The sequence below is a fragment of the Musa acuminata genome, chromosome BXJ1-7, assembly GCF_036884655.1.
Source record: "Musa acuminata AAA Group cultivar baxijiao chromosome BXJ1-7, Cavendish_Baxijiao_AAA, whole genome shotgun sequence".
Classification (NCBI taxonomy): Eukaryota; Viridiplantae; Streptophyta; class Magnoliopsida; order Zingiberales; family Musaceae; genus Musa; species Musa acuminata.
In genome coordinates, this window is record NC_088333.1 from 11,953,959 (window position 1) to 11,976,876 (window position 22,918).

The following is a 22,918-nucleotide window of genomic DNA, read 5'->3' on the forward strand; positions in this document are numbered from 1 at the left end:
ACTTGGTTTCTGCTTGGGACTACCAAGAGGTCAGACGCCGCTCATCTCTGTCTTCTGCTTATCGAGACCTCTCTTCGTTCCTTCTTTTCTTGCTTGTATCAACGTTTGCCGACGAACTCTTTCCACAGACCATCGAGGACTTGAATCGCAAGATACTATGCAGCGACATGGAACTGGAGCGACTACGGATCAACGCCCACCATGAGTTGCAGAAGGCCAAGGAGACCATCGAGCAATTGATCGAACACCTCGAGGTCAGAACCTCCGAAATAGACGAAGCAAGGAAGCAGGTGCAGCTCTGTAGTGACTGATATCCTTGCCCTGAAGAAGGCACTACCAGAGAGGCATGTTTCAGCAAGCTGTTCTCCGAGCGGGTCCACTGCTGCAGATTGTCATGTCGGCTGGGCCACCACCATCGCGCCATCCTCAAGTCCCTTCAGCAGCCATTAATCCAGACCTTCTGGTATGCAATCATGAGCAACCCAGTAGAAGGTCTCATGTTTATGCTGTTCCTGAGATGAATTTGACGTAGACATGAAGTCTTCTTCTTCCCTTAACAGAGGACAAGATAAAGAGAATTTTGTAGATTTGGATCGCTTAGCTTACAACTTACACTGATCAAAGTATCAACAAAGCACCTTTGTCTTAAAAATCATTATTAGAAAGTCTTATCAAAGTCTTGCACACGCAAATTCTACTGATCTTTAGTACCATGGAGTTCAGATCCTGGCTTGGCTAGGAAGCGGAGGATGGAGGAGGGAAGAAGATCTCATCAGAGGTCCTCTTGGACCTGAACAGCTTCTCCATGTCAGGGGTGGTGTCGAATGAAGCCTGCAGCACCTCTGCGGACATTGCCTTCCACACAGATGTCCTCCCTGCCAGATGAGTAAACACCGGGCTGCAGCAATTTCACAGACAACACATCCATTAGATTCCAGCAGACACTAGCAAGAAGAAGAAGAAGAAGAAGGGGAGCAGCTCCGACTCACTTGGGAGTGGTGATGATGGAGAACCACTCCATTCCCTCAGCATCAGCAATCTTTGACACCACAAAGAACCGAGGCACAATGAACAGGCAACCCCTCTCCACCTTCGTCTCCGGCACACGCTTGCCATCTGATAGGGGAAATAATGGCGACATGATGCGCCAGGACAACGGCCCCACCTGGACGCCCCGCTGCCCGATGTGGAAGGCAGTGACGTTGACTTGACCCGCGCTGACGACACCCACTGGCGAGCAGCGACTTCCATCCCCGCACTGTCACGACCTTAGCTGGTTTTGCCTGAGTCGTGCGGCACCCTTGCGCGTCCGTCCGCAAAGGTCAGCCTTCCCGAAGCCTCACATTGTCCCTTAGGACCAACAAAAGAGAGAACGGGTTAAAGAGAACGCCTCAATCGGGATCCACAAGCAAACATGTCCGAAAAACACTTCATAGACAATGCAAATTACAAACAGACTTTACAAGCTCTGAATAGTTGCACAACAAAGGGTAAAATGGTCCATTACAGACCGAAAAGCTCTCGCACGTGTCCACATGACACAACCTTTATTTATAAGCCTAAAGAGGCTACCAACCCATCTAACATGGGACTATTTAGCCTTCGGCCGCCCCTCTACCTGTTGTACAAGACATGAACATGCCAAAAGACAACGGACAGACATAAGCATTACATCCAACATCTTGTTTAGAAGTTTGTCCGTTACAGCACGCTTGTCCACAGCGAGACAAGACAACTACCGACCCCCGCCCATACCCTGCGGCGATCCGACCCCCCACGCAACGCCAACGACCGTGTCAAACGGCATCAGAGGTACGACCCTGCTCACACGAACAGCCACATCAAGTAACATCAAACCTCGTCTATAAATACCCCTGAGCTCTAAGCAAAAAGGGGGAGGAACTCACTCAAACACAAAATGTAATCAAATCAAATATTTGAGATTGAGATTTAAATTTTGTTTTCCTTACTTGCCATCATAATTTAGGAAATCTTAATCTACTTCCTTGTTTGTTGATATGAATTAAGGAAGTAACTATTAAGTATTCCAAATATGATGATATCATATTTGTTAGTATATTAAATGAAAATAATTTATATTAAATAAATATGAAAATTAAAATTTATTTCCCTTAATAGAGGCTCACCTCCTCCTATTTAAAGGGGAGGGATCTCTCTCCTTCGTTCCTCACCTAGTCGAGCCTGGCAGCGGGAGAAACGAGGAGTTACACCCTGTTGACAAGAGAACGAGGAGTTACACCCTATTGACAAGAGGTAGGTTTCCCTACCTTCCTTAAAAGTTTTAGCTTTTATTTTGATTCTTTAAATGTTGAAAGTTTTATAGTTTGAAAAATGTGTATCAATTCTTTAAATGTCAATTTTTTTTGTATTAAAGTAATTAGTTAAAGTTTTCAAAATATTCTTTGACCCATGATTAAGGTTTTTATTGTAGAATTAAATATGTTAAAAAGGTATATATTTTATATGATATATTTTCTATATTATAGTTTATCTTTAATCTTATCTTGATTAAAATCTTGTTAGACTAGAATATGTTATCTAAAATCCCTTTTTGATATCCTTTGATCTGAAATTTAAAATATATTATTCTGAATGATTTAAAATATGACTAGAATATGTTGAAATTTTATGTGTTGAAAACATGATTTTTATTTGAATTTAGAAAGCTATTTCCTTGTGTTAAAACTTATCTCCTAGTCCCTCTTTTAATGTCTTATGATTTCTAGTCAAATTGAGAATGTTATTGTTGAATCTCGTATTTTGATGATGAAACTACTTGATATATATTTTTGATTTAATCTGCGTTTTGAGTGATGCAGGATGCTTCGATCAGGATGAGACAATTAAAGCAGGAAAATCATGTTGTGCCGAAGGAACATGTCAGAAGATTGGACGTCGGGCCGGTGGATCGGTCGACATATCGACAGAAGGCTTCAGGCCGTGGAATCGGGCATCGGGCCAAGAAGAGCGGGTATTGTGCCAAGGATATCGGAGTTGCGGAGTCAACTGGCCGATTGGGCAATAAGCTGCAGAAGAGGACGATGCGCCGAAGAATCGAACGAAGTGTCGAGGGACCAATGACATGTCGGACAACTTGGTTAATTGCTTAGGATTAATTGTCTCGATCGAAGTTTTGTTTTTGTTGTGCAGGATTAACTATGATAACGATGAAGACATAAAGCGAAACAAAGTGTCGGAGTCAAGCGCGAAGGATTTGTTGCGAGTTCGAGAGTTCGACGGAAGTCCGAAGGTTCGTCGAGAAAGATCGGAGCTTGCCGAAGAAGCTTATTGGAACTCGCTAAGATCAAATCGTGAAGTCTAGGAGCTTGCCGGGAGTCCGCAGAATGGTTTCCGAGAGTTCATCGGAAGACCGCCGGAAGTTTGCCGGAAGCTCGCTAGAAGAAGTCTTGACTTGCGGACTTTGTAATAGCTTAGAAAATGTCTTTAAATTCATAGTTAGCACGTTAATTAGGGTTAGGATTAGGTGTTAATCCTATAACCCAAGTAGGGGCCAATTAGGCTCAAGTTTGGACTGGTTTGGGCCAAGTTTGGAGCCAAACCAAGTGAGCTGAAATAGTGAAAGAGGTGGCACCGCCAGGGTTGGAGGTGGCACCGCCCAGGAGAGGATCTCCCAGCGAAGCTGGGTGGTGCAATCGCCCCAGGCAGGAGGTGGCACCGCCTGGGCTTAGTCTCCGAGCGAGACTGGGCGGTGCAACCTCTCCTGACAGAGGTAGCACCGCTTGAGCTCGGTCTTCGAGCTCTGGCAGAGAGGTGCAACCGCCTTAGTCAAGAGGTGGCACCGCCTGGGGCTCAGTCTCCGAGCTAGACTCAGGCTGTGCAACCGCCCCTGACAGAGAGGTGCAACCGCCTGGGCTCAGTCTCCGAGCTCTGCCAGGCGGTGCAACCTCTCCAGTCAGGAGGTGCAACCGCATGATCCCGGAATTCCGGGATTTGATCGTTTTGAGCTCCAAATTTGAACTGGGTTGGGGCCTATAAATACCCCACCCATTCAGCACAGAAAGAGCAACAGATCCACACCGAATTCTTGATCTTTTCTGTGATTCTAAGAGCTTAAATTTGTGTAAAGTCCAAAAGTTCTCCTCTTTCTGTTCTTCAAGTCTTGAGTTGTAAAGAGAGGAGAGAAAGGATCTGTAAGGGTTGTCTCCTGAGCCCGTCAAAAGGAGAGAAACTGTAAAAGGGCAGTTGGCCTTCGCCCATTGAAGGAAGGCAGCTAGTTGACGTCGGTGACCTCGTCGGAGGAGGAAGCTAAAAGTGGAGTAGGTCAAGACTGACCGAACCACTCTAAATCTCTGGTTTGCTTTTATTTCGAGTACCTTATCATTACTGCAAACCTCCTACATAACTACTGCTCTCTGCGCCTTTATGAACAAGTTCTAAGTGCTGATCTTTTCGAATCTGCATTCAGACGTAAATCTGTGTTTTTCGTACGATCAGCTTACGTTTGTGTTTTGATTCTACAAAACTGTCTTCTGCGCTTTTTATGAACTAGCTTCTAAGTTTGGATCTCTTTGAAACTGTTTTAGACGCAAACTACGTTTAGACGTAAAACTGCGTTTAGACGCAAACTACGTTTAGACGTAAAACTGCGTTTAGACGCAAACTGCGTTTAGACGTAAAACTGCGTTTAAACGTAAACTGCGCAAACTGTGTTTAAACATAAAACTGTGTTTTAGACGTAAACTTCTTTTAAACGTAAAACTACGTTTAGACGTAAAACTGCGTTTAGATGTAAACTGCGTTTAGATGTAAAACTGCGTTTAGACGTAAACTGAGTTTAGACGCAAAACTGTGTTTAGACGCAAACTGCGCAAACTGTGTTTGGACATAAAACTGTGTTTTAGATGTAAACTACTTTTAGACGCAAACTGCGTTTAGACGTAAAATTGCGTTTAGACGTAAATTGAGTTTAGACGCAAAACTGCGTTTAGACGTAAAACTGTGTTTAGACGCAAAACTGCGTTTAGACGCAAACTATATTTAGATGCAAACTCAGTTTAGATGTAAACTGTGCTTAGACGTAAACTGCGCTTAATCTTAAGTAATCTTAGAATCGGCTTTTACATCGAAATCGTTTTTATCGAACGAACGCAGCTTTCGTTTTTAAATCGCTGAAAGATTTCCGCTGCACTAATTCACCCCCCCCTCTTAGTGCTCTTGATCCTAACAATTGGTATCAAAGCGGGGTATTTCTTATTTCGAATTTACACCCGAGAGAAATGGCTTTTCAAGAGGGCTTTTCGGTCTTTCGTCCACCGTTGTTTAACGGATTGGACTACACATATTGGAAAACTCGAATGAGAGTTTTCTTGATTTCTATGAATTTAGATTTATGGAATATCATTGAAAACGGTTTTCAACTTCCCTCTAAACCGATGAACGAATGGTCGGATTTGGAGAAGAAGTATTTTTCTTTAAACGCAAAGGCTATGAATGCCTTATTTTGCACTTTGGACAAAAATGAGTTCAATCGGATTTCCACGTGCGAAACGGCTTTTGACATTTGGCGAACACTTGAAATCACGCACGAGGGAACTAGTAGAGTCAAAGACTCGAAAGTTAACTTTTTATTGCATGATTTCGAGCTTTTTCAAATGCAACCAAGCGAGACTATAGGCAACATGTACACCCGTTTCACGGATGTCGTCAATAGTTTAAGAGCTCTTGGAAAATGTTTTTTGGATTTTGAACTCGTAAACAAAATTTTGCGTTCTCTTTCTAAAAAGTGAGATTCAAAAGTAACTGCAATACAAGAAGCTAAAAATCTAAATAACTTACCACTTGAAGAACTAATTGGTTCATTGATGACATATGAAATGGTGCACAATGCACATGATGAACATGTTAAACACAATCACCTTCCAAAGAACAGGAAGGATTTGGAATTCTGGACAAATGAATGCCACTTGAGCGATGACTCAAGTGATGAGGACAATGATGAACAAACCAACCTTCTAAAGAACATGAAGGATTTGAGACATAGAACATTTGAAGACCACTCGAGCATAAGCTCAAGTGATGGTGAACTTAAACTACAAATGAAACGAAAATTAAAAAACAAAAAGAATGGTACTACTTGCTTTAAACGCAAGAAGAAGAACAAAAATTGGGATGAATCGAGCTCCTCTGAAGACGAGAAAGTCAACAAAAGCGAAGTGGCAAACTACGCCTTACCAGCCTACGACATTGAGGTAATTAAAATGCCTTTGGTTTATTTTAAAATTACTTGATGCTTTCATGATATATTTTCTTTTTTAGTTTAGAATTAATTTTCTTAAAAATTACATGTTTAAAAATAAAAATACAAAAATTATGATCATGCTGATAATTTCGAAAATGATAATATTGCATGATAAACAAACAAAATGATTTTGATCATGGTTAAGAAGTAATAATGTGTATCATGTTTGATTAACATTGTTGAATGAAATCATGTTTGATTTAAAGTAATGCATAAAGATGTAATATTAAATGGTTATTAACAATTTTATGCATGAGATTTTAAGTTATCCATGATCATGAGCTTGTTTGATCTTCTTGATTTAATTTCAAGATCTATAGCAAAAATCATGTCTGAATATATGAAAGTGTTAATTTCATTTTCGGATTCACTTAACAATTGGTATCCTAACAATCAGATTTTCTCATACACTTATGAAAAATATTATTCTAAAATGGATTTGATGAAATGATTCCTGCTTATAAATTCCATCTTGAAATATGAATGATAGTGTTTTTGCTTGCAAAGATTTGTTTCACATTCATATCTCCTATGATTCATGTGCAGAAAAAGAATTTATAAATCATAATACAATGAGATTTCTTATGCAAAAATAAAGTGCTTTTGTGATTCTTTGCTAAAGAGAATAATCATAATCACGATCTTGATAATTATAACATGAAGCTCTTTATAAATCAAGATCGTTCATTATGCTCCCTACATTTATCAAAAAGGAGTTCTTCAAATGAAATGCAATTAAATGAAGTGTCATATTGATATCTTGAAACTTGGAATATTTTAAAATGTGATCTTGATAAGAATGTTTCAAGTTGCTCTTTGTACTATATATTTTCGAATGAATCATGAGCCTTGATATCATATATTTCATAATACAAGATTTCTTTGCCTTATGTCTTGAACTTTCATGCTTATCTTAATTTGGCATATAAAGACTAAGGCATGCTTAGATGAAAAAGAATCTCTTAAAAAAAAAAATGCTTTTCCCATCTGATCGAGATTAATGATTTCATGATATTTTGTGAATCTCGAAATTAATTTTAATGACTTGATTATGAATTTCAAGTTAATGATTTGATTTGAATAAGTTTTATCTAAATCATAATCTTGATCTTGCAAAATTGAAGTCACAAATAATATCTTGTGGTATTCATGAATTGATACTCACAATATGAAAGCATTGATATTCATGACTTGAATTGAATTGGAACATTGTATGCTTAAATTAATCATTCTCCCATGTTTCAAAAATTCCTTAAATGCCTTATGTGATGATTGAAAACTAACTTGCTTTATGATGAATCACAAATCATGACTTGATCTATGATGTAAATGCCTTGAAATGATTGATATATTTAACACTTTTATGCTCTTCCCCCTACTTTCTTCTTGTTTTCAATGATAAAATAGGGAGAAGTTTTGATCATGCATGGTAGGATATAATTTGACAAAATTGATACCATCATGATATGAAACATTTATGATGTGCAATTATGCATGCAATACTTGTGCTTTCTAATTATGATGTGATGTATTGCATATGATGTAAATCATGATTTAAAATGCTATGAGTGCAAGTTACACATTTTGAGAAGAAATTGTTATATTGAAACATTAATGTAATTATGAATGGTGATATGATATCATGCATGTAATACTTCAACTTATGATAATGATGCATGCAATGATAAAATATTCATGATGAAAAATTGTCTTGACATTCATAACTTGATTATTCATCCTTTGTCATGATTTTGAAATCGTGTAAAAGGAAAAAAGAACTACAAAACTGTATTCTCTCTTTCTTTTTTACAATGACAAAGGGGGAGATAGCTAGCTTGTACAAGTCAAGAAGATGCAAAAACTTGATTGCTAGCTTGCCTATCTTAAGTAGCAAAGATTGCTAACTTGCTTATTTCAAGAAGAAAATTTGTCTTCTTGAACATCACTATCTTGAATATCTCAAGAAGCAAAACTTGCAATTTGCACATTGCAATAGGAAGCAAGAATCATGAGCTTACACAAGAAAGCTATCTTGCATTTGCTTTCGAAATTTTTGCTAGCTTATATATTGTGAAACTTGTATATCGTAAAAATTGCTAGCTTGTTGGTCTAAAGAGAAGCAAAAAGTTCCTATCTCAAAAGAAGCAAATGTGCTATCTTGAACATTACCAAAAGTGCTATCTTATATGCTATAAAACTTGCATATCTAAAACTTGATAGCATGAATGTTCTAAGCAGGATGTAACACTTGCTAAATCTTCTAGCTCCAAGATTGCATGATGATAAAACTTGATACTATGTTTTTCATGTAATGAGTTGAATCAATATCACAAACGATTGATTGTGATACTTCTCCTTTTTGTTGATGACAAAGGGGGAGAAGTATGTTGATGAAAGTACGTTGATGACATGAAGTGTGATGCATAAGTGTATGCATATGTTCATGTTGACATGTAGCAAGTATTCATGATGAATATTGCAATGACTTGAATTCAGTTTGAATTCAAAGTTCTATCAATATGGCATATTGATAGGGGGAGTTTGTTTAAACTCCGGGAGTTAAGTTTAACTCCGTCATCAAGTGGTTGTCATCATCAAAAAGGGGGAGATTATTGAATCTCGTATTTTGATGATGAAACTACTTGATATATGTTTTTGATTTAATCTGCGTTTTGAGTGACGCAGGATGCTTCGATCAGGATGAGACAATTAAAGCAGGAAAATCATGTTGTGCCGAAGGAACATGTCAGAAGATTGGACGTCGGGCCGGTGGATCGGTCCACGTATCGACAGAAGGCTTCAGGCCGTGGAATCGGGCATCGGGCCAAGAAGAGCGGGTATTGTGCCAAGGATATCGGAGTTACGGAGTCAACTGGCCGATTGGGCAATAGGCTGCAGAAGAGGACGATGCGCCGAAGAATCGGATGAAGTGTCGAGGGACCAATGACATGTCGGACAACTTGGTTAATTGCTTAGGATTAATTGTCTCGATCGAAGTTTTGTTTTTGTTGTGCAGGATTAACTATGATAACGATGAAGACATAAAGCGAAACAAAGTGTCGGAGTCAAGCATGAAGGATTTGTTGCGAGTTCGAGAGTTCGACGGAAGTCCGAAGGTTCGTCGAGAAAGATCGGAGCTTGCCGAAGAAGCTCATTGGAACTCGCTAAGATCAAATCGTGAAGTCTAGGAGCATGCCGGGAGTCCGCAGAATGGTTTCCGAGAGTTCATCGGAAGACCGCCGGAAGTTTGCCGGAAGCTCGCCAGAAGAAGTCTTGACTTGCGGACTTTGTAATAGCTTAGAAAATGTCTTTAAATTCATAGTTAGCACGTTAATTAGGGTTAGGATTAGGTGTTAATCCTATAACCCAAGTAGGGGCCAATTAGGCTCAAGTTTGGACTGGTTTGGGCCAAGTTTGGAGCCAAACCAAGTGAGCTGAAATAGTGAAAGAGGTGGCACCGCCAGGGTTGGAGGTGGCACCGCCCAGGAGAGGATCTCCCAGCGAAGCTGGGCGGTGCAACCGCCCCAGGCAGGAGGTGGCACCGCCTGGGCTCAGTCTCCAAGCGAGACTGGGCGGTGCAACCTCTCCTGACAGAGGTAGCACCGCCTGAGCTCGGTCTTCGAGCTCTGGCAGAGAGGTGCAACCGCCTCAGTCAAGAGGTGGCACCGCCTGGGGCTCAGTCTCCGAGCCAGACTCAGGCGGTGCAACCGCCCCTGACAGAGAGGTGCAACCGCCTGGGCTTAGTCTCCGAGCTCTGCCAAGCGGTGCAACCTCTCCAGTCAGGAGGTGCAACTGCCTGATCCCGGAATTCCGGGATTTGATCGTTTTGAGCTCCAAATTTGAACTGGGTTGGGGCCTATAAATACCCCACCCATTCAGCACAGAAAGAGCAATAGATCCACACCAAATTCTTGATCTTTTCTGTGATTCTAAGAGCTCAAATTTGTGTAAAGTCCAAAAGTTCTCCTCTTTCTGTTCTTCAAGTCTTGAGTTATAAAGAGAGGAGAGAAAGGATCTGTAAGGGTTGTCTCCTGAGCCCGTCAAAAGGAGAGAAACTGTAAAAGGGCAGTTGGCCTTCGCCCATTGAAGGAAGGCAGCTAGTTGACGTCGGTGACCTCGTCGGAGGAGGAAGCCAAAAGTGGAGTAGGTCAAGAGTGACCGAACCACTCTAAATCTCTGGTTTGCTTTTATTTCGAGTACCTTATCATTACTGCAAACCTCCTACATAACTACTGCTCTCTGTGCCTTTACGAACAAGTTCTAAGTGCTGATCTTTTCGAATCTGCATTCAGACGTAAATCTATGTTTTTCATACGATCAGCTTACGTTTGTGTTTTGATTCTACAAAACTGTCTTCTGCGCTTTTTATGAACCAGCTTCTAAGTTTGGATCTCTTTGAAACTGTTTTAGACGCAAACTACGTTTAGACGTAAAACTGCGTTTAGACGCAAACTACGTTTAGACGTAAAACTGCGTTTAGACGCAAACTGCGTTTAGATGTAAAACTGCGTTTAAACGTAAACTGCGTAAACTGTGTTTAAACATAAAACTGTGTTTTAGACGTAAACTTCTTTTAAACGTAAAACTACGTTTAGACGTAAAATTGCGTTTAGACGTAAACTGCGTTTAGATATAAAACTGCGTTTAGACGTAAACTGAGTTTAGATGCAAAACTGTGTTTAGACGCAAACTGCGCAAACTATGTTTGGACATAAAACTGTGTTTTAGACGTAAACTACTTTTAGACGCAAACTGCGTTTAGACGTAAAATTGCGTTTAGACGTAAACTGAGTTTAGACGCAAAACTGCGTTTAGACGTAAAACTGTGTTTAGACGCAAAATTGCGTTTAGACACAAACTGTATTTAGACGCAAACTCAGTTTAGACGTAAACTGTGCTTAGACGTAAACTGCGCTTAATCTTAAGTAATCTTAGAATCGGCTTTTACATCGAAATCGTTTTTATCGGACGAACGCAGCTTTCGTTTTTAAATCGCTGAAAGATTTCCGCTGCACTAATTCACCCCCCCTCTTAGTGCTCTTGATCCTAACAGTTATTTCTTTGTATTAAAACTTTTCTCATCATCTATCTTTTAATGCATTATTATGTTTTCATATATGTTGTTAATGGGTATATGCTATCACTAGTCCATGGGCCAAGGCTGGGCCAGTTTTATGTAATGCATGCTCAATCATGTATAATGCACATGACCAATAGATGGACCGGCTCAATCTAGCCCAATATTATTGTTGAACTTGAGCCCAAATATTGATTGAATTAAACTATACTTGATTAGTCTATATCAATTCAGGGTGATTCCGAATTGATTGGCTTATTCAAGTTAGTTTAACCTAAATTGAACTTAATCTAGTCTAAATTATACTAGTCTAGGGTGGTTCCAGACCAGTTAAATAAGGATTAGAGATCAGTTCATTTAGGCTCTAGTAAATCGAGTTCAATTGAATCGATTAAACTAGAGTTCAAGTCAATTGAGGGTTAATTTATATTATTTGATATTGATGACTTTTGAAAGAGATGTTTTAAATATGTTATTTCATCCGAAAATGGATATGACCAGTGTGAGATTATATTCCTGCCAAGAGCAGGTAGGGCGATTCCCTTCGGGGATTAGCGGGCCGTCAGATGTGGCGGCTGGACGGTTCCTCCATCCGCTGTTGGGAGGAACGTGTCCCCACTTTGGCGGGTGTGGGACACCACTCCATCCGCTGTTGGGAGTGTGATATGAGTTTGCCTCCATCCCTGTTGGGAGAACACAAACTCATCCCGTAGGATAAAACCTCTCCATCCGCTGTTGGGGGAGTGCTCCTTCGGGTACTTGATATAGGCCAATGGGATGATTGATTGAATTTTGGTCATGTATTTATCTTGATTTGACTTTTGGGGTTCCTACTCAGCGTTGCTGAATTTTCTTTATTTTTGATTTTCAGAGCAGCCTCCCTCTAATACTAAATTGGATTCTAGTGGAGAGCGAACCTTCCTCTACCGCTAGGTAGAGCCACTTGGATGACTCTTGAAGTTAACTTTTCTATTTGTAATTTGATGAATAAATGAATTGTAATAAATGGTTATAGATGATGAATAAAGTGATGTTTATTTATTTGGCTTGTGTGAAAATATATGAAAAAAAAAATCCAGGATGTGACACAAAAACACTCAAAGGCTCTTCTTCTGCCTCATCCACAATCCCCTCCACATCTTTCTCTAACTTGATCGTCGGAGGGGTCGGGCCGAGCTCCCGGCCCGACCTGCGTGCAGGTGCCAGACCGGACTACGGAGACCAGCCGCCGAGAGGCCTCGAAGGACATCGATCAAGATCTTCGACATCCGGACCCCCGAACCGAGCCGCGTCGGCCTCGAGACCACGGCTTAAACAGTTGCCCCCGCAACATTTTGGCGCTAGAAGGAGGGCCTCCGAAATGTCGACTGATCAGCAGATCCACTTTGGCGAACCCACGGCTACAGGGTCGGGCCCGGTCGGGACCCCAAGGGATCATCCCTCGCGGGAGGAGCTCCGAGACGAGCGCCCCGCTACGATTACGGAGCGATATTGGCGACTGTTCAATGACCCGGGCTTGTCGCCGCCCGACGCCCCCGTCGGTCCGCCATCTGTTTCGCCCAAGGCCTTTCACGACCTCGCCCACCAAGTGCGGGCACTGGCGAGCATGGTGCAGACCATCGTCCCGTTCATCCCTCAGCCGACGCCCCCGCATGCAGACCGGCCTTTGCAACAACGGGAGCCCGCCCCTCGGATGCACGCGCCGCGTCCCGGGCTTCCTCCGTCGCCTCAGAACCAAACGGCCCAGCTTGGAGATCGGGAGACCGGAGGCACATCTAGTCCCCCCGAGCCCGAGCGGCCACCCGCGAACCCGACCAACGTCCTCCAAGCCCAGTTGCACCTCTTCAATCAACGTCTTAATGAAGTGCAACAAGAGATGCGCAGGTCGAAAGGGGAGCTCGGGACGGACGGATACCAAGGGTCCTCGTTCGCGCCCGAAGTTCAGGATCAGGCCATCCCGCCGCACTTTCGACTCCCATCCCTGGACACCTACAACGGCGACACCGACCCCGCGGATCACGTAGCCGCGTTTCGCGCCCAGATGGCGCTATATGGGACTTCCGACGCCTTGATGTGCAGGGCATTCCCAACGACTCTGAGGGGACCGGCCCGCGCGTGGTACGTCAACCTCAAAGCTGGTACCATCTCTTCCTTTGATCAGCTCGCCCGGGACTTTGAATTCAACTTCCTCGCCTACGCCCGCCCGAAGCCGTCCGTGGCGTTACTCCTCGGACTCAACCAAAGGGAGGATTAGTCCCTCTCCCACTTCTTGAACCGCTTTACAACGCAGATCCGCGGGCTCTCGGACGCTCATCCTTCTCTATTGATGCAGGCATTCATGATAGGCTTGCGACCCTCCAAGTTCTTCTGGTCCCTAGTAGAGCGACCCCCCACGACGGTACCCGAGATGCTCCAACGGGCGAGTCAGTTTGTCGCCGCGGAAGCTTGGATGGCCAGGAAACCCGGGGGACACAGAGGGACCAAGTCGGAGCCAACCCGACAGCAACAACCCGAGACATCCCGGCGTAAGTTGGACCGACCAGACCCGTCGATTTCAAGGCCCCCTCTCCCAGCCTTGAATTCGTCCCGAACGAAAATATTCCTTCACATAAGAGAGAAGGGACTCCTCAAAGAACCTTACCCGATGAGTAGTCCCCGAGCGTTGGCGGACCAATCAAAGTATTGTCGCTTCCACCGGCAATGAGGGCACGACACTGAATAGTGTCGGGAATTGAAAAGACAGATCGAGGAACTCATCCGTAGAGGACACCTCGACCAGTACCTCCTGTTGGGAAATCATGTAGGGGCGACATCATATGCGCAGTGGAAGAACAAGAAAAACAAAAATCCCCGATTCCCAAAAAGATGTTCGTCGTCGTGCGAAGATTGGTGTGCGAAAATCCGCAAAACACAAAACTGCGTATAGAGATTGTGTTACCTAGGGAGATCGTATATCCCTGTTTCCTTGCAGATCCTTAGGAGAGGGTGAAGGAGGTCAATCATCCTCCTCTCTAGCGGTGATCCACACAGCAGGGTTGCGACGACGCTCCTCAAAACTCCAGGCCTACTCTGAGGTGGAGAGGGAGAGGAGAATAGGAAAGGCAAGCAAAGACTCTAGCCTATGAGGCTGTGAATCCCTCCTATTTATAGAGATCCCGTGTCAAACCCTAATGGGTCCTTCCCTAGTGGGTATTGGATCTGCATCCAATAAGACAAGGGCTCCGTCGGATATCTCATATCCGAACCTCTACTCATCGCAATGCCTACCATATGTGTGTGACCCTCTAGGCCCAATATCGAGCTGGCCATGAGTCATACCTGTTAGAACTCCTTCTAACTCAGTGAATTATTATCTCTGTAATAATTCACTCGACTCATCGACTACGGACGTACTAGGCCACTACGCCGTAGTCCCTAGACGATACAGGGGAATCCAATCCATTGGACCTGTCTGTCCTCAGTTACCATGTACCTATAGTCCCTCATCCATCTAATATCCCAAAGACCGTATATCGAGCATGGTGCTGTCAGACCCATACGGTTTCTACTCAAGTCTCGCTCTAATCGGATTCTCCCGGAGAACTCTTTCTCTCTCAACCCGAATGACCCTGGCCAGGGATTTATCTGAGCAAGAACACATGGGATATTCCTCTCATGACACCGAGAGTGGATGATCCTCTATCGACACTCAATAGCCCTTGTAAGGTCGACTACCACTCTCAATGACCAACTGTACTAGATCTGGGACAACCAAACCTATAAGTCTGGTATCAAAGAGTGGAGCACTCATACCGGACATCCTTGGTGTCTCAAGTCTAAGGACCAGATACACCACTAGGACTACGGAATCGCTGTCTGATAATAAGGCATCATCAACCATCCAGCATTCCGTAAGCGGATCAATCAGTGAACTCATTCTCCAATGAGCACCTGTACTGTATCCCTAGTGTCCCTACACGAGCAGCTATGAGACCAGCTGCATCCATCATATGGACGGGTATACAGCACACCAGTCTATCCGGTTATCACGATGTCCCTCTCGAGTAACCTATGACCGGGATTATTTAGAATATGTGTTTAAAGGTGAATCGATCTCATTATCGTGATCTCATCACGATCCGATTCCCATTGCACAAATCCAAGGACATCACAATATATTTATGCATTTATGCAATAGTTATAAAGTGATATACGCCAAAATATAATAAGCAAAAAGATTCTGTATCAAGTCACACGTGCCATCACTCACGTGATTGGCTTGCTGGGCACCTTTGACTAGCAATCTCCCATTTGACCTAAAGCCAATCACCTATATGTCTGATCCCCATCAGACTCCTATGACGCTCAAAGACAAAATGAGACAACGGCTTTGTCAGTGGATCTGCAATGTTATCTTCGGATGGAACTGTTTCCATTGCTACATCTCCTCTGGTTACGATCTCTCTAATAAGCTGGAACCTCCTCAGAACACTTCTGATGAGACCCGGGTTCCCTTATTTGAGTAATCGCCCCATAGTTATCGCAATATAAGGAAGTCAACTTCTCCCTATTCGGAACGACTCCCAAATCTGTGATGAACATCTTCACCCAGACTCCCTCTTTTGCTGCATCTGATGCAACAATATACTCCGCCTCTGTGGTTGAGTCAGCAGTGGTATCTTGCTTGGAACTCTTCCAGCACACTGCTCCTCCATTCAAGGTGTACACATACCCTGAATTCGACTTGCTATCATCGACATCAGACTGAAAACTTGAGTCAGTGTAGCCTTCAATCTTAAGGCTATTACCTCCATATACTAGTAAAAGATCCTTAGTCCTTCTCAAGTATATAAGGATACACTTTACTGCTTTCCAGTGCTCCAAGCCTGGATCCGCTTGATACCTGCTCGTGACACTCAGAGCAAGCGCTATATCAGGCCTAGTACATAGCATGACATACATGATAGACCCTATTGCTGAGGCATAAGGTATCATATCCATGTTTGCCTTTTCTTGGAATTTTCAATGCCAAACATTTTGATAATGGTTTCTATGTACCTGAACTGGGACAAGCCAAGCATCCTCTTGGATCTATCTCTATAGATTCTAATCCCCAAGATATAGGATGCTTCCCCTAAGTCCTTCATGGAGAAGTGTCTAGATAACCAAGCCTTTACTGTGGATAGCATTCCTATGTCATTCCCAATGATGAGGATGTCATCCATATATAACACCAAAAAGGTGATAGCGCTCCCACTTACCTTTCTGTATACACAAGGCTCATCTTCGTTCTTAACGAAGTCATAAGATCTGATTGCCTCATCAAATCTTATGTTCCAACTTCGGGAAGCTTGCTTTAGTCCATAAATGGATCTAAGCAACCTACACACCTTATCTGGGCAGTTCTTGGACACGAATCCCTCAGGTTGCATCATATACACCTCCTCCTCGAGGTTCCCGTTGAGGAATGCGGTTTTCACATCCATCTGCCAGATCTCATAATCATAGTGTGCTACAATAGCCAATAGAATTCTGATGGATTTTAGCATTGCTACGGGTGAGAAAGTTTCGTCGTAGTCAACACCTTGCATTTGACGATACCCCTTAGCCACTAGCCTTGCTTTATAGGTCTCTACCTTTCCATCTACTCCGATCTTTTTCTTAAAGATCCACTTGCAACCGATGGGTACAATACCTTCGGGCGCATCAACTAGGTTCCAAACCTTATTGGAGTACATAGAATCCATCTCAGAATTCATGGCTTCTTTCCACTTCCCGGAGTCTATACTCATAATAGCCTCCTCGTAGGTCTGAGGATCAATATCCTCTACATCCTCTGCTCTAATATGTCCCACATATCTTTCAGGAGGATGGGATACTCTATCAGACCTGCGTAAAGTTGATACTTGTGTATTAGGTACCTGAACAGACTCGGGCTGTAGAGTGGTGCTTGAGCTTGGTTCTCCAACCTCACTCAATTCTATCATTCTCCCACTGTCTCCGTCAAGAATGTGTTCCTTCTCAAGGAACACTGCTCTCTTAGCTACAAAGACCTTTTGGTCCTCGAGATGATAGAAATAATACCCACAAGTTTCCTTGGGGTATCCCACAAATTTGCATCGCTCTGTCCTTGATTCTAACTTATCGGGGTTGTGTCTTCTAACATGGGCAGGGCAGCCCCAAATCTTAACAACCTTAAGATCAGGCTTCTTCCCTTTCCATATCTCATATGGTGTAGACACTACCGACTTAGTTGGAACTCTGTTCAGAAGGTAAGTTGCGGTTTCTAGGGCATATCCCCAGAATGAGATGGGTAGGTCAGCGAAACTCATCATGGACCGTACCATATCTAATAATGTACGATTTTTCCTTTCAGAGACACCATTGAGCTGAGGTGTATAAGGAGATGTCCATTGGAATAATATCCCATGGTCCTTGAGGAACTGAGTAAACTCTGTACTTAAGTATTCACCTCCTCGATCTGATCGAAGAGTTTTGATACTCTTTCCAGTTTGGTTCTCCACCTCATTCTTATACTCTCTGAATTTCTCAAAGGCCTCGGACTTGTACTTCATTAAGTACACATATCCATACCTTGAGAAATCATCAGTAAATGTAATGAAGTAGGAGTAACCTCCAATGGCATGAGTTGACATGGGTCCACATACATCACTATGTATGAGTTCCAACAACTCATTGGCTCTCTCTCCAGTTCTACTAAATGGAGATTTGGTCAGTTTTCCACGAATGCAAGGCTCACAAGTTGCATATGACACATAGTCGAATGGATCTAGATATTCATCATTTAGCAACTTTTGAATCCTTCTTTCATGGATGTGACCTAGCCTACAATGCCACAGGTATGCACTGTTCAACTCATCTCGTTTCCTTTTGGACACATTTACATTCATGATATGTGGAGTGGTGTCTAACATAAATAAACCATTATGCAATGTTCCTTTCGTGATGATCTTATCATCTAATAATATCGAACAACCATTGTTCTCAAAAATAAATTTATATCCACTAACTGTTAAACATGAAATGGAGATAATGTTTTTGATAATAGAAGGAACAAAATAACATGCATCTAATGCAATAAAAGCTCCACTAGGCAGATGTAGGGCGACCTCGCCAACAGCTAATACAGCAACTTTTGCTCCATTACCCATCTTGAGGTCCATCTCGCCTCTCTCTAGTCTCCTAGGCCTTGCCAGAACCTGCAACGAATTGCATATATGATAAGCACTACCGGTATCCAATACCCATGTGTTAGAGTCTGACAAATGGAGACTGATCATGAATGTACCTGAAGCTTCATCAAGCTTTTGTTTCGCCCTTTCTGCAAGGTACTCTTTGCAGTTTCTCTTCCAATGCCCATCTTTACCACAGTGAAAGCACTGGCCTTTGTCCTTTGCTGGGTCTTTCTTAGCAACCTTTGCTTTACCTTGTTTGCCCTTGCCCTTTCCCTTCTTAAGGGACCTTTCTACTTTCCTTTTCTTTCTGGTCTCACTAGTGTAGAGAACTGGCTTCTCTTTCTTAATAGTACTCTCTGCCTCCCTCAACATATTGAGGAGCTCTGGGAGAGTCACCTCAAGCTTGTTCATATTAAAATTCATTATGAACTGTGAAAAGGAATCTGGTAGGGACTGAAGCACAATGTCCACATATCATGAATTTGGTCTATAATTGCCACGTGGGTCAATCTAATTACCTTACGTTTACCGACTTAATATTATCGAGAGATGTTTCTATAATTTGGTCTCCTAATATGACATGTCACACATATACATATTTAATATATATCTACATCGCATGCAAATATATATACATATCTAGTATGTGTATAAGCAATCACATCAGATGATCATGGACCACAACCTAATATGATTAGGCCCGAGCCAGTAGGCCTAATCACTCACATCAAGATCTATGTGTGCAATGGTGCATCTCCATGCCTTGTGATCGTCCATCTCGTCCTCGTTGGTTCCGTCGACATCTTGATGCATCTCCATGCATCACGATCGTCCGTCTCGTGGGTCTCGCTATTGCATCCACGCTCCCGCTGCGCCTCCTCATGTGATTACAACTTAATCATAGGCACGCAGGCTTGACAATAAACGAGAAATATAATGGAGGTTCGCAGACCTCAATAATAATAATAATCACAAGTACACACATCACACGGTCTATGATCATCCGTCCACACATCATACATCACATGTATAAATAATCATCATCATGTAGGACTACTAGATAATAATAAAAATAATAATCAACTAAACCTTTTAATTAATTAATATTTTTCTGAAATCAGGGACATGTAGGGAATTTCTCAATTCCTAAGGGTATTTTCATAATTTGGACAAAAGACAGAAATTGGAATTTCTCAAATTCTGAGGGGCAAAACTATCTTTTGCCCAGAAAACCCTAATACCCTTTCCCCTTTTCGCTGCTACCGCTGCCGCCACCCTGCCGGCGGCGGCCTGTGCGGCGGGGCGAGGGCACTGCCCTCGCCTGCAGGCGGCACGCCTGCTGGCGGCGATGCCGCTACGGGTGGGTGCCCCCTTCGGGCGCCGCTGCCTCCGCAGACGGTGCTGTACCGCCGGGCAGCCGCCCCTGTGGGGGGGTTTCGCCCGAGGGAGCAGCGGCGGCAAGCGCCGCTGCCCTACGGCGCCTCTGCCCGTGGGCTGCCAGCCCCGCCAACAGCAAGCCTGCTGCAAGCAGACCGACGGCCGGCTGTTGCAGGCACAGCGCTTGCGCATGCGTCGGCGCTGTGCTGCCTGGTTGCGGCTGCGGCTGCCGCTGCAGGTGGCTGCAGGCATGCAGATCGAGGGCAGCAACTGTTGCTGCCCTTCCTCGCTTTTGCGTCAACGATTTTGACGTCAATATTCTTCCTAAACACAACACACGTAGTTCAAAACCAATCATTCGCACGAACAACCTGGCTTTGATACCACTGTTGGGAAATCATTTAGGGGCGACATCATATGCGCAGCGGAAGAACAAGAAAAACAAAAATCCCCGATTCCCAAAAAGATGTTCGTCGTCGTGCGAAGATTGGTGCGCGAAAATCCGCAAAACACAAAACTGCGTATAGAGATTGTGTTACCTAGGGAGATCGTATATCCTTGTTTCCTTGCAGATCCTTAGGAGACGGTGAAGGAGGTCAATCGTCCTCCTCTCTAGCGGTGATCCACACAGCAGGGTTGCGACGACGCTCCTCAAAACTCCAGGCCTACTCTGAGGTGGAGAGGGAGAGGAGAATAGGAAAGGCAAGCAAAGACTCTAGCCTATGAGGCTGTGAATCCCTCCTATTTATAGAGATCCCGTGTCAAACCCTAATGGGTCCTTCCCTAGTGGGTATTGGATCTGCATCCAATAAGACAAGGGCTCCGTCGGATATCTCATATCCGAACCTCTACTCATCGCAATGCCTATCATATGTGTGTGACCCTCTAGGCCCAATATCGAGATTGTCCTGAGTCATACCTATCAGAACTCCTTCTAACTCAGTGAATTATTATCTCTGTAATAATTCACTCGACTCATCGACTACGGACGTACTAGGCCACTACGCCGTAGTCCCTAGACGATACAGGGGAATCCAATCCATTGGACCTGTCTGTTCTCAGTTACCATGTACCTATAGTCCCTCATCCATCTAATATCCCAGAGACCGTATATCGAGCATGGTGCTGTCAGACCCATACGGTTTCTACTCAAGTCTCGCTCTAATCGGATTCTCCCAGAGAACTCTTTCTCTCTCAACCCGAATGACCCTGGCCAGGGATTTGTCTGAGCAAGAACACATGGGATATTCCTCTCATGACGCCGAGAGTGGATGATCCTCTATCAACACTCAATAGCCCTCGTAAGGTCGACTACCACTCCCAATGACCAGCTGTACTAGATCTGGGACAGCCAAACCTATAAGTCTGGTATCAAAGAGTGGAGCACTCATACAGGACATCCTTGGTGTCTCAAGTCTAAGGACCAGATACACCACTAGGACTACGGAATCGCTGTCTGACAATAAGGCATCATCAACCATCCAGCATTCCGTAAGCGGATCAATCAGTGAACTCATTCTCCAATGAGCACCTGTACTGTATCCCTAGTGTTCCTACACGAGCAGCTATGAGACCAGCTGCATCCATCATATGGACGGGTATACAGCACATCAGTCTATCCGGTTATCACGATGTCCCTCTCGAGTAACCTATGACCGGGATTATTTAGGATATGTGTTTAAAGGTGAATCGATCTCATTATCGTGATCTCATCACGATCCGATTCTCATTGCACAAATCCAAGGACATCACAATATATTTATGCATTTATGCAATAGTTATAAAGTGATATACGCCAAAATATAATAAGCAAAAAGATTCTGTATCAAGTCACACGTGCCATCACTCACGTGATTGGCTTGCTGGGCAGGTTGATTAGCACCTCCGCCCAAACAAGGAACCTTCGCCATGCCCGGAAGGTCCCATCGAATGACACATCGATGTTATAACCGGAGGCCCCGCGTTCGGTGGGGATTCCATGGCCAGAAAGAAGGCGTACGCCCGAGCCGCCTCGGCCGAAGCTCCTAGATACGCGCCCGGACCCAGTGTCACCTTCCCGGCCAGGATATATGAACAGGCCGAGCACGACGATGCGCTTGTGATATCATCCAGAATCGCCAATGCGCAAGTAAAAAGGATCATAGTCGATACTGGAAGCTCGGCCGACATACTAAATTTTGACGCCTTCCAGAAGCTCGGCTTGTCCAGGGATAACATGAAGCCAGTATCCTCGGCGCTCACCGGCTTCACCGGCGATTCAATCTCACCACTGGGGGCGATCACTCTGCCCCTCACCTTGGGAGCCCCGCCGAGGTCAAAGACGACAATGACCACCTTCTTGGTAATCGACCTCCCCGCCGCCTACAACGCCATCCTCGATCGGCCGACCCTCAATTAAATCAGAGCTGTCATCTCGACCTACTACCAAACCGTGAAGTTCCCAACCCACGCCGTGACCGGAGAGATCGCAGGAAGCCCTCGAGAATCTCAGCGCTGCTACCTGACTGTCGTCTCGTTGCCCAAAAAGGTGAGGATCGAACAACCGTTAGCAGACCCTTGGGAAACACAGAAGCCGGCCCCCCACCTGGAGCCGAAAGGGACCACAATCGCGGTGCCACTCCTAGAAGATCGACCAGAACGAACGATTAAGATCGGGTCAGAGCTGCCCGAGCAAGAACGGGGACAACTTGTCGGCCTCCTACAAAAGAACGCTGACATCTTCGCTTGGTCGCCTTCCGACATGGCAGGTGTTGACTCGGAAGTCGCCTTACATCACCTCAGTATCTCGCCTGGCGCTCGTCCGGTAAAACAAAAGCTAAGGCGACAAGCCCCGGAACGGCAGGCAGCCGTGCAAGAAGAAGTGACTCGACTCTTGGAGGCAGGCTTCATAAAAGAAGTCGGATACCCGCAATGGCTATCCAATGTAGTCCTCATCAAGAAGGCTAATGGAAGTTGGAGGATGTGCGTTGATTACACCAGTCTTAACAGTGCATGCCCAAAGGACTGCTA

General features: G+C 44.0%; 1 protein-coding gene across 1 annotated transcript in view; it reads right to left on the reverse strand.

The window, feature by feature from the left end:
• Positions 1 to 569: 569 nt before the first annotated feature.
• LOC103991902 (13S globulin basic chain-like) overlaps positions 570 to 22,918 on the reverse strand; it is a 47,028-nt gene continuing 24,679 nt past the window's right edge. Inside the window, exons 3-4 of the mRNA XM_065194147.1 lie at positions 990 to 1,116; positions 570 to 898 (exon numbers count right to left, since the gene is read on the reverse strand). Of these exons, the coding sequence (XP_065050219.1) occupies positions 736 to 898; positions 990 to 1,116 (290 nt within the window). The 3' untranslated portion in view covers positions 570 to 735. The remainder of the gene's footprint in view (positions 899 to 989; positions 1,117 to 22,918) is intronic.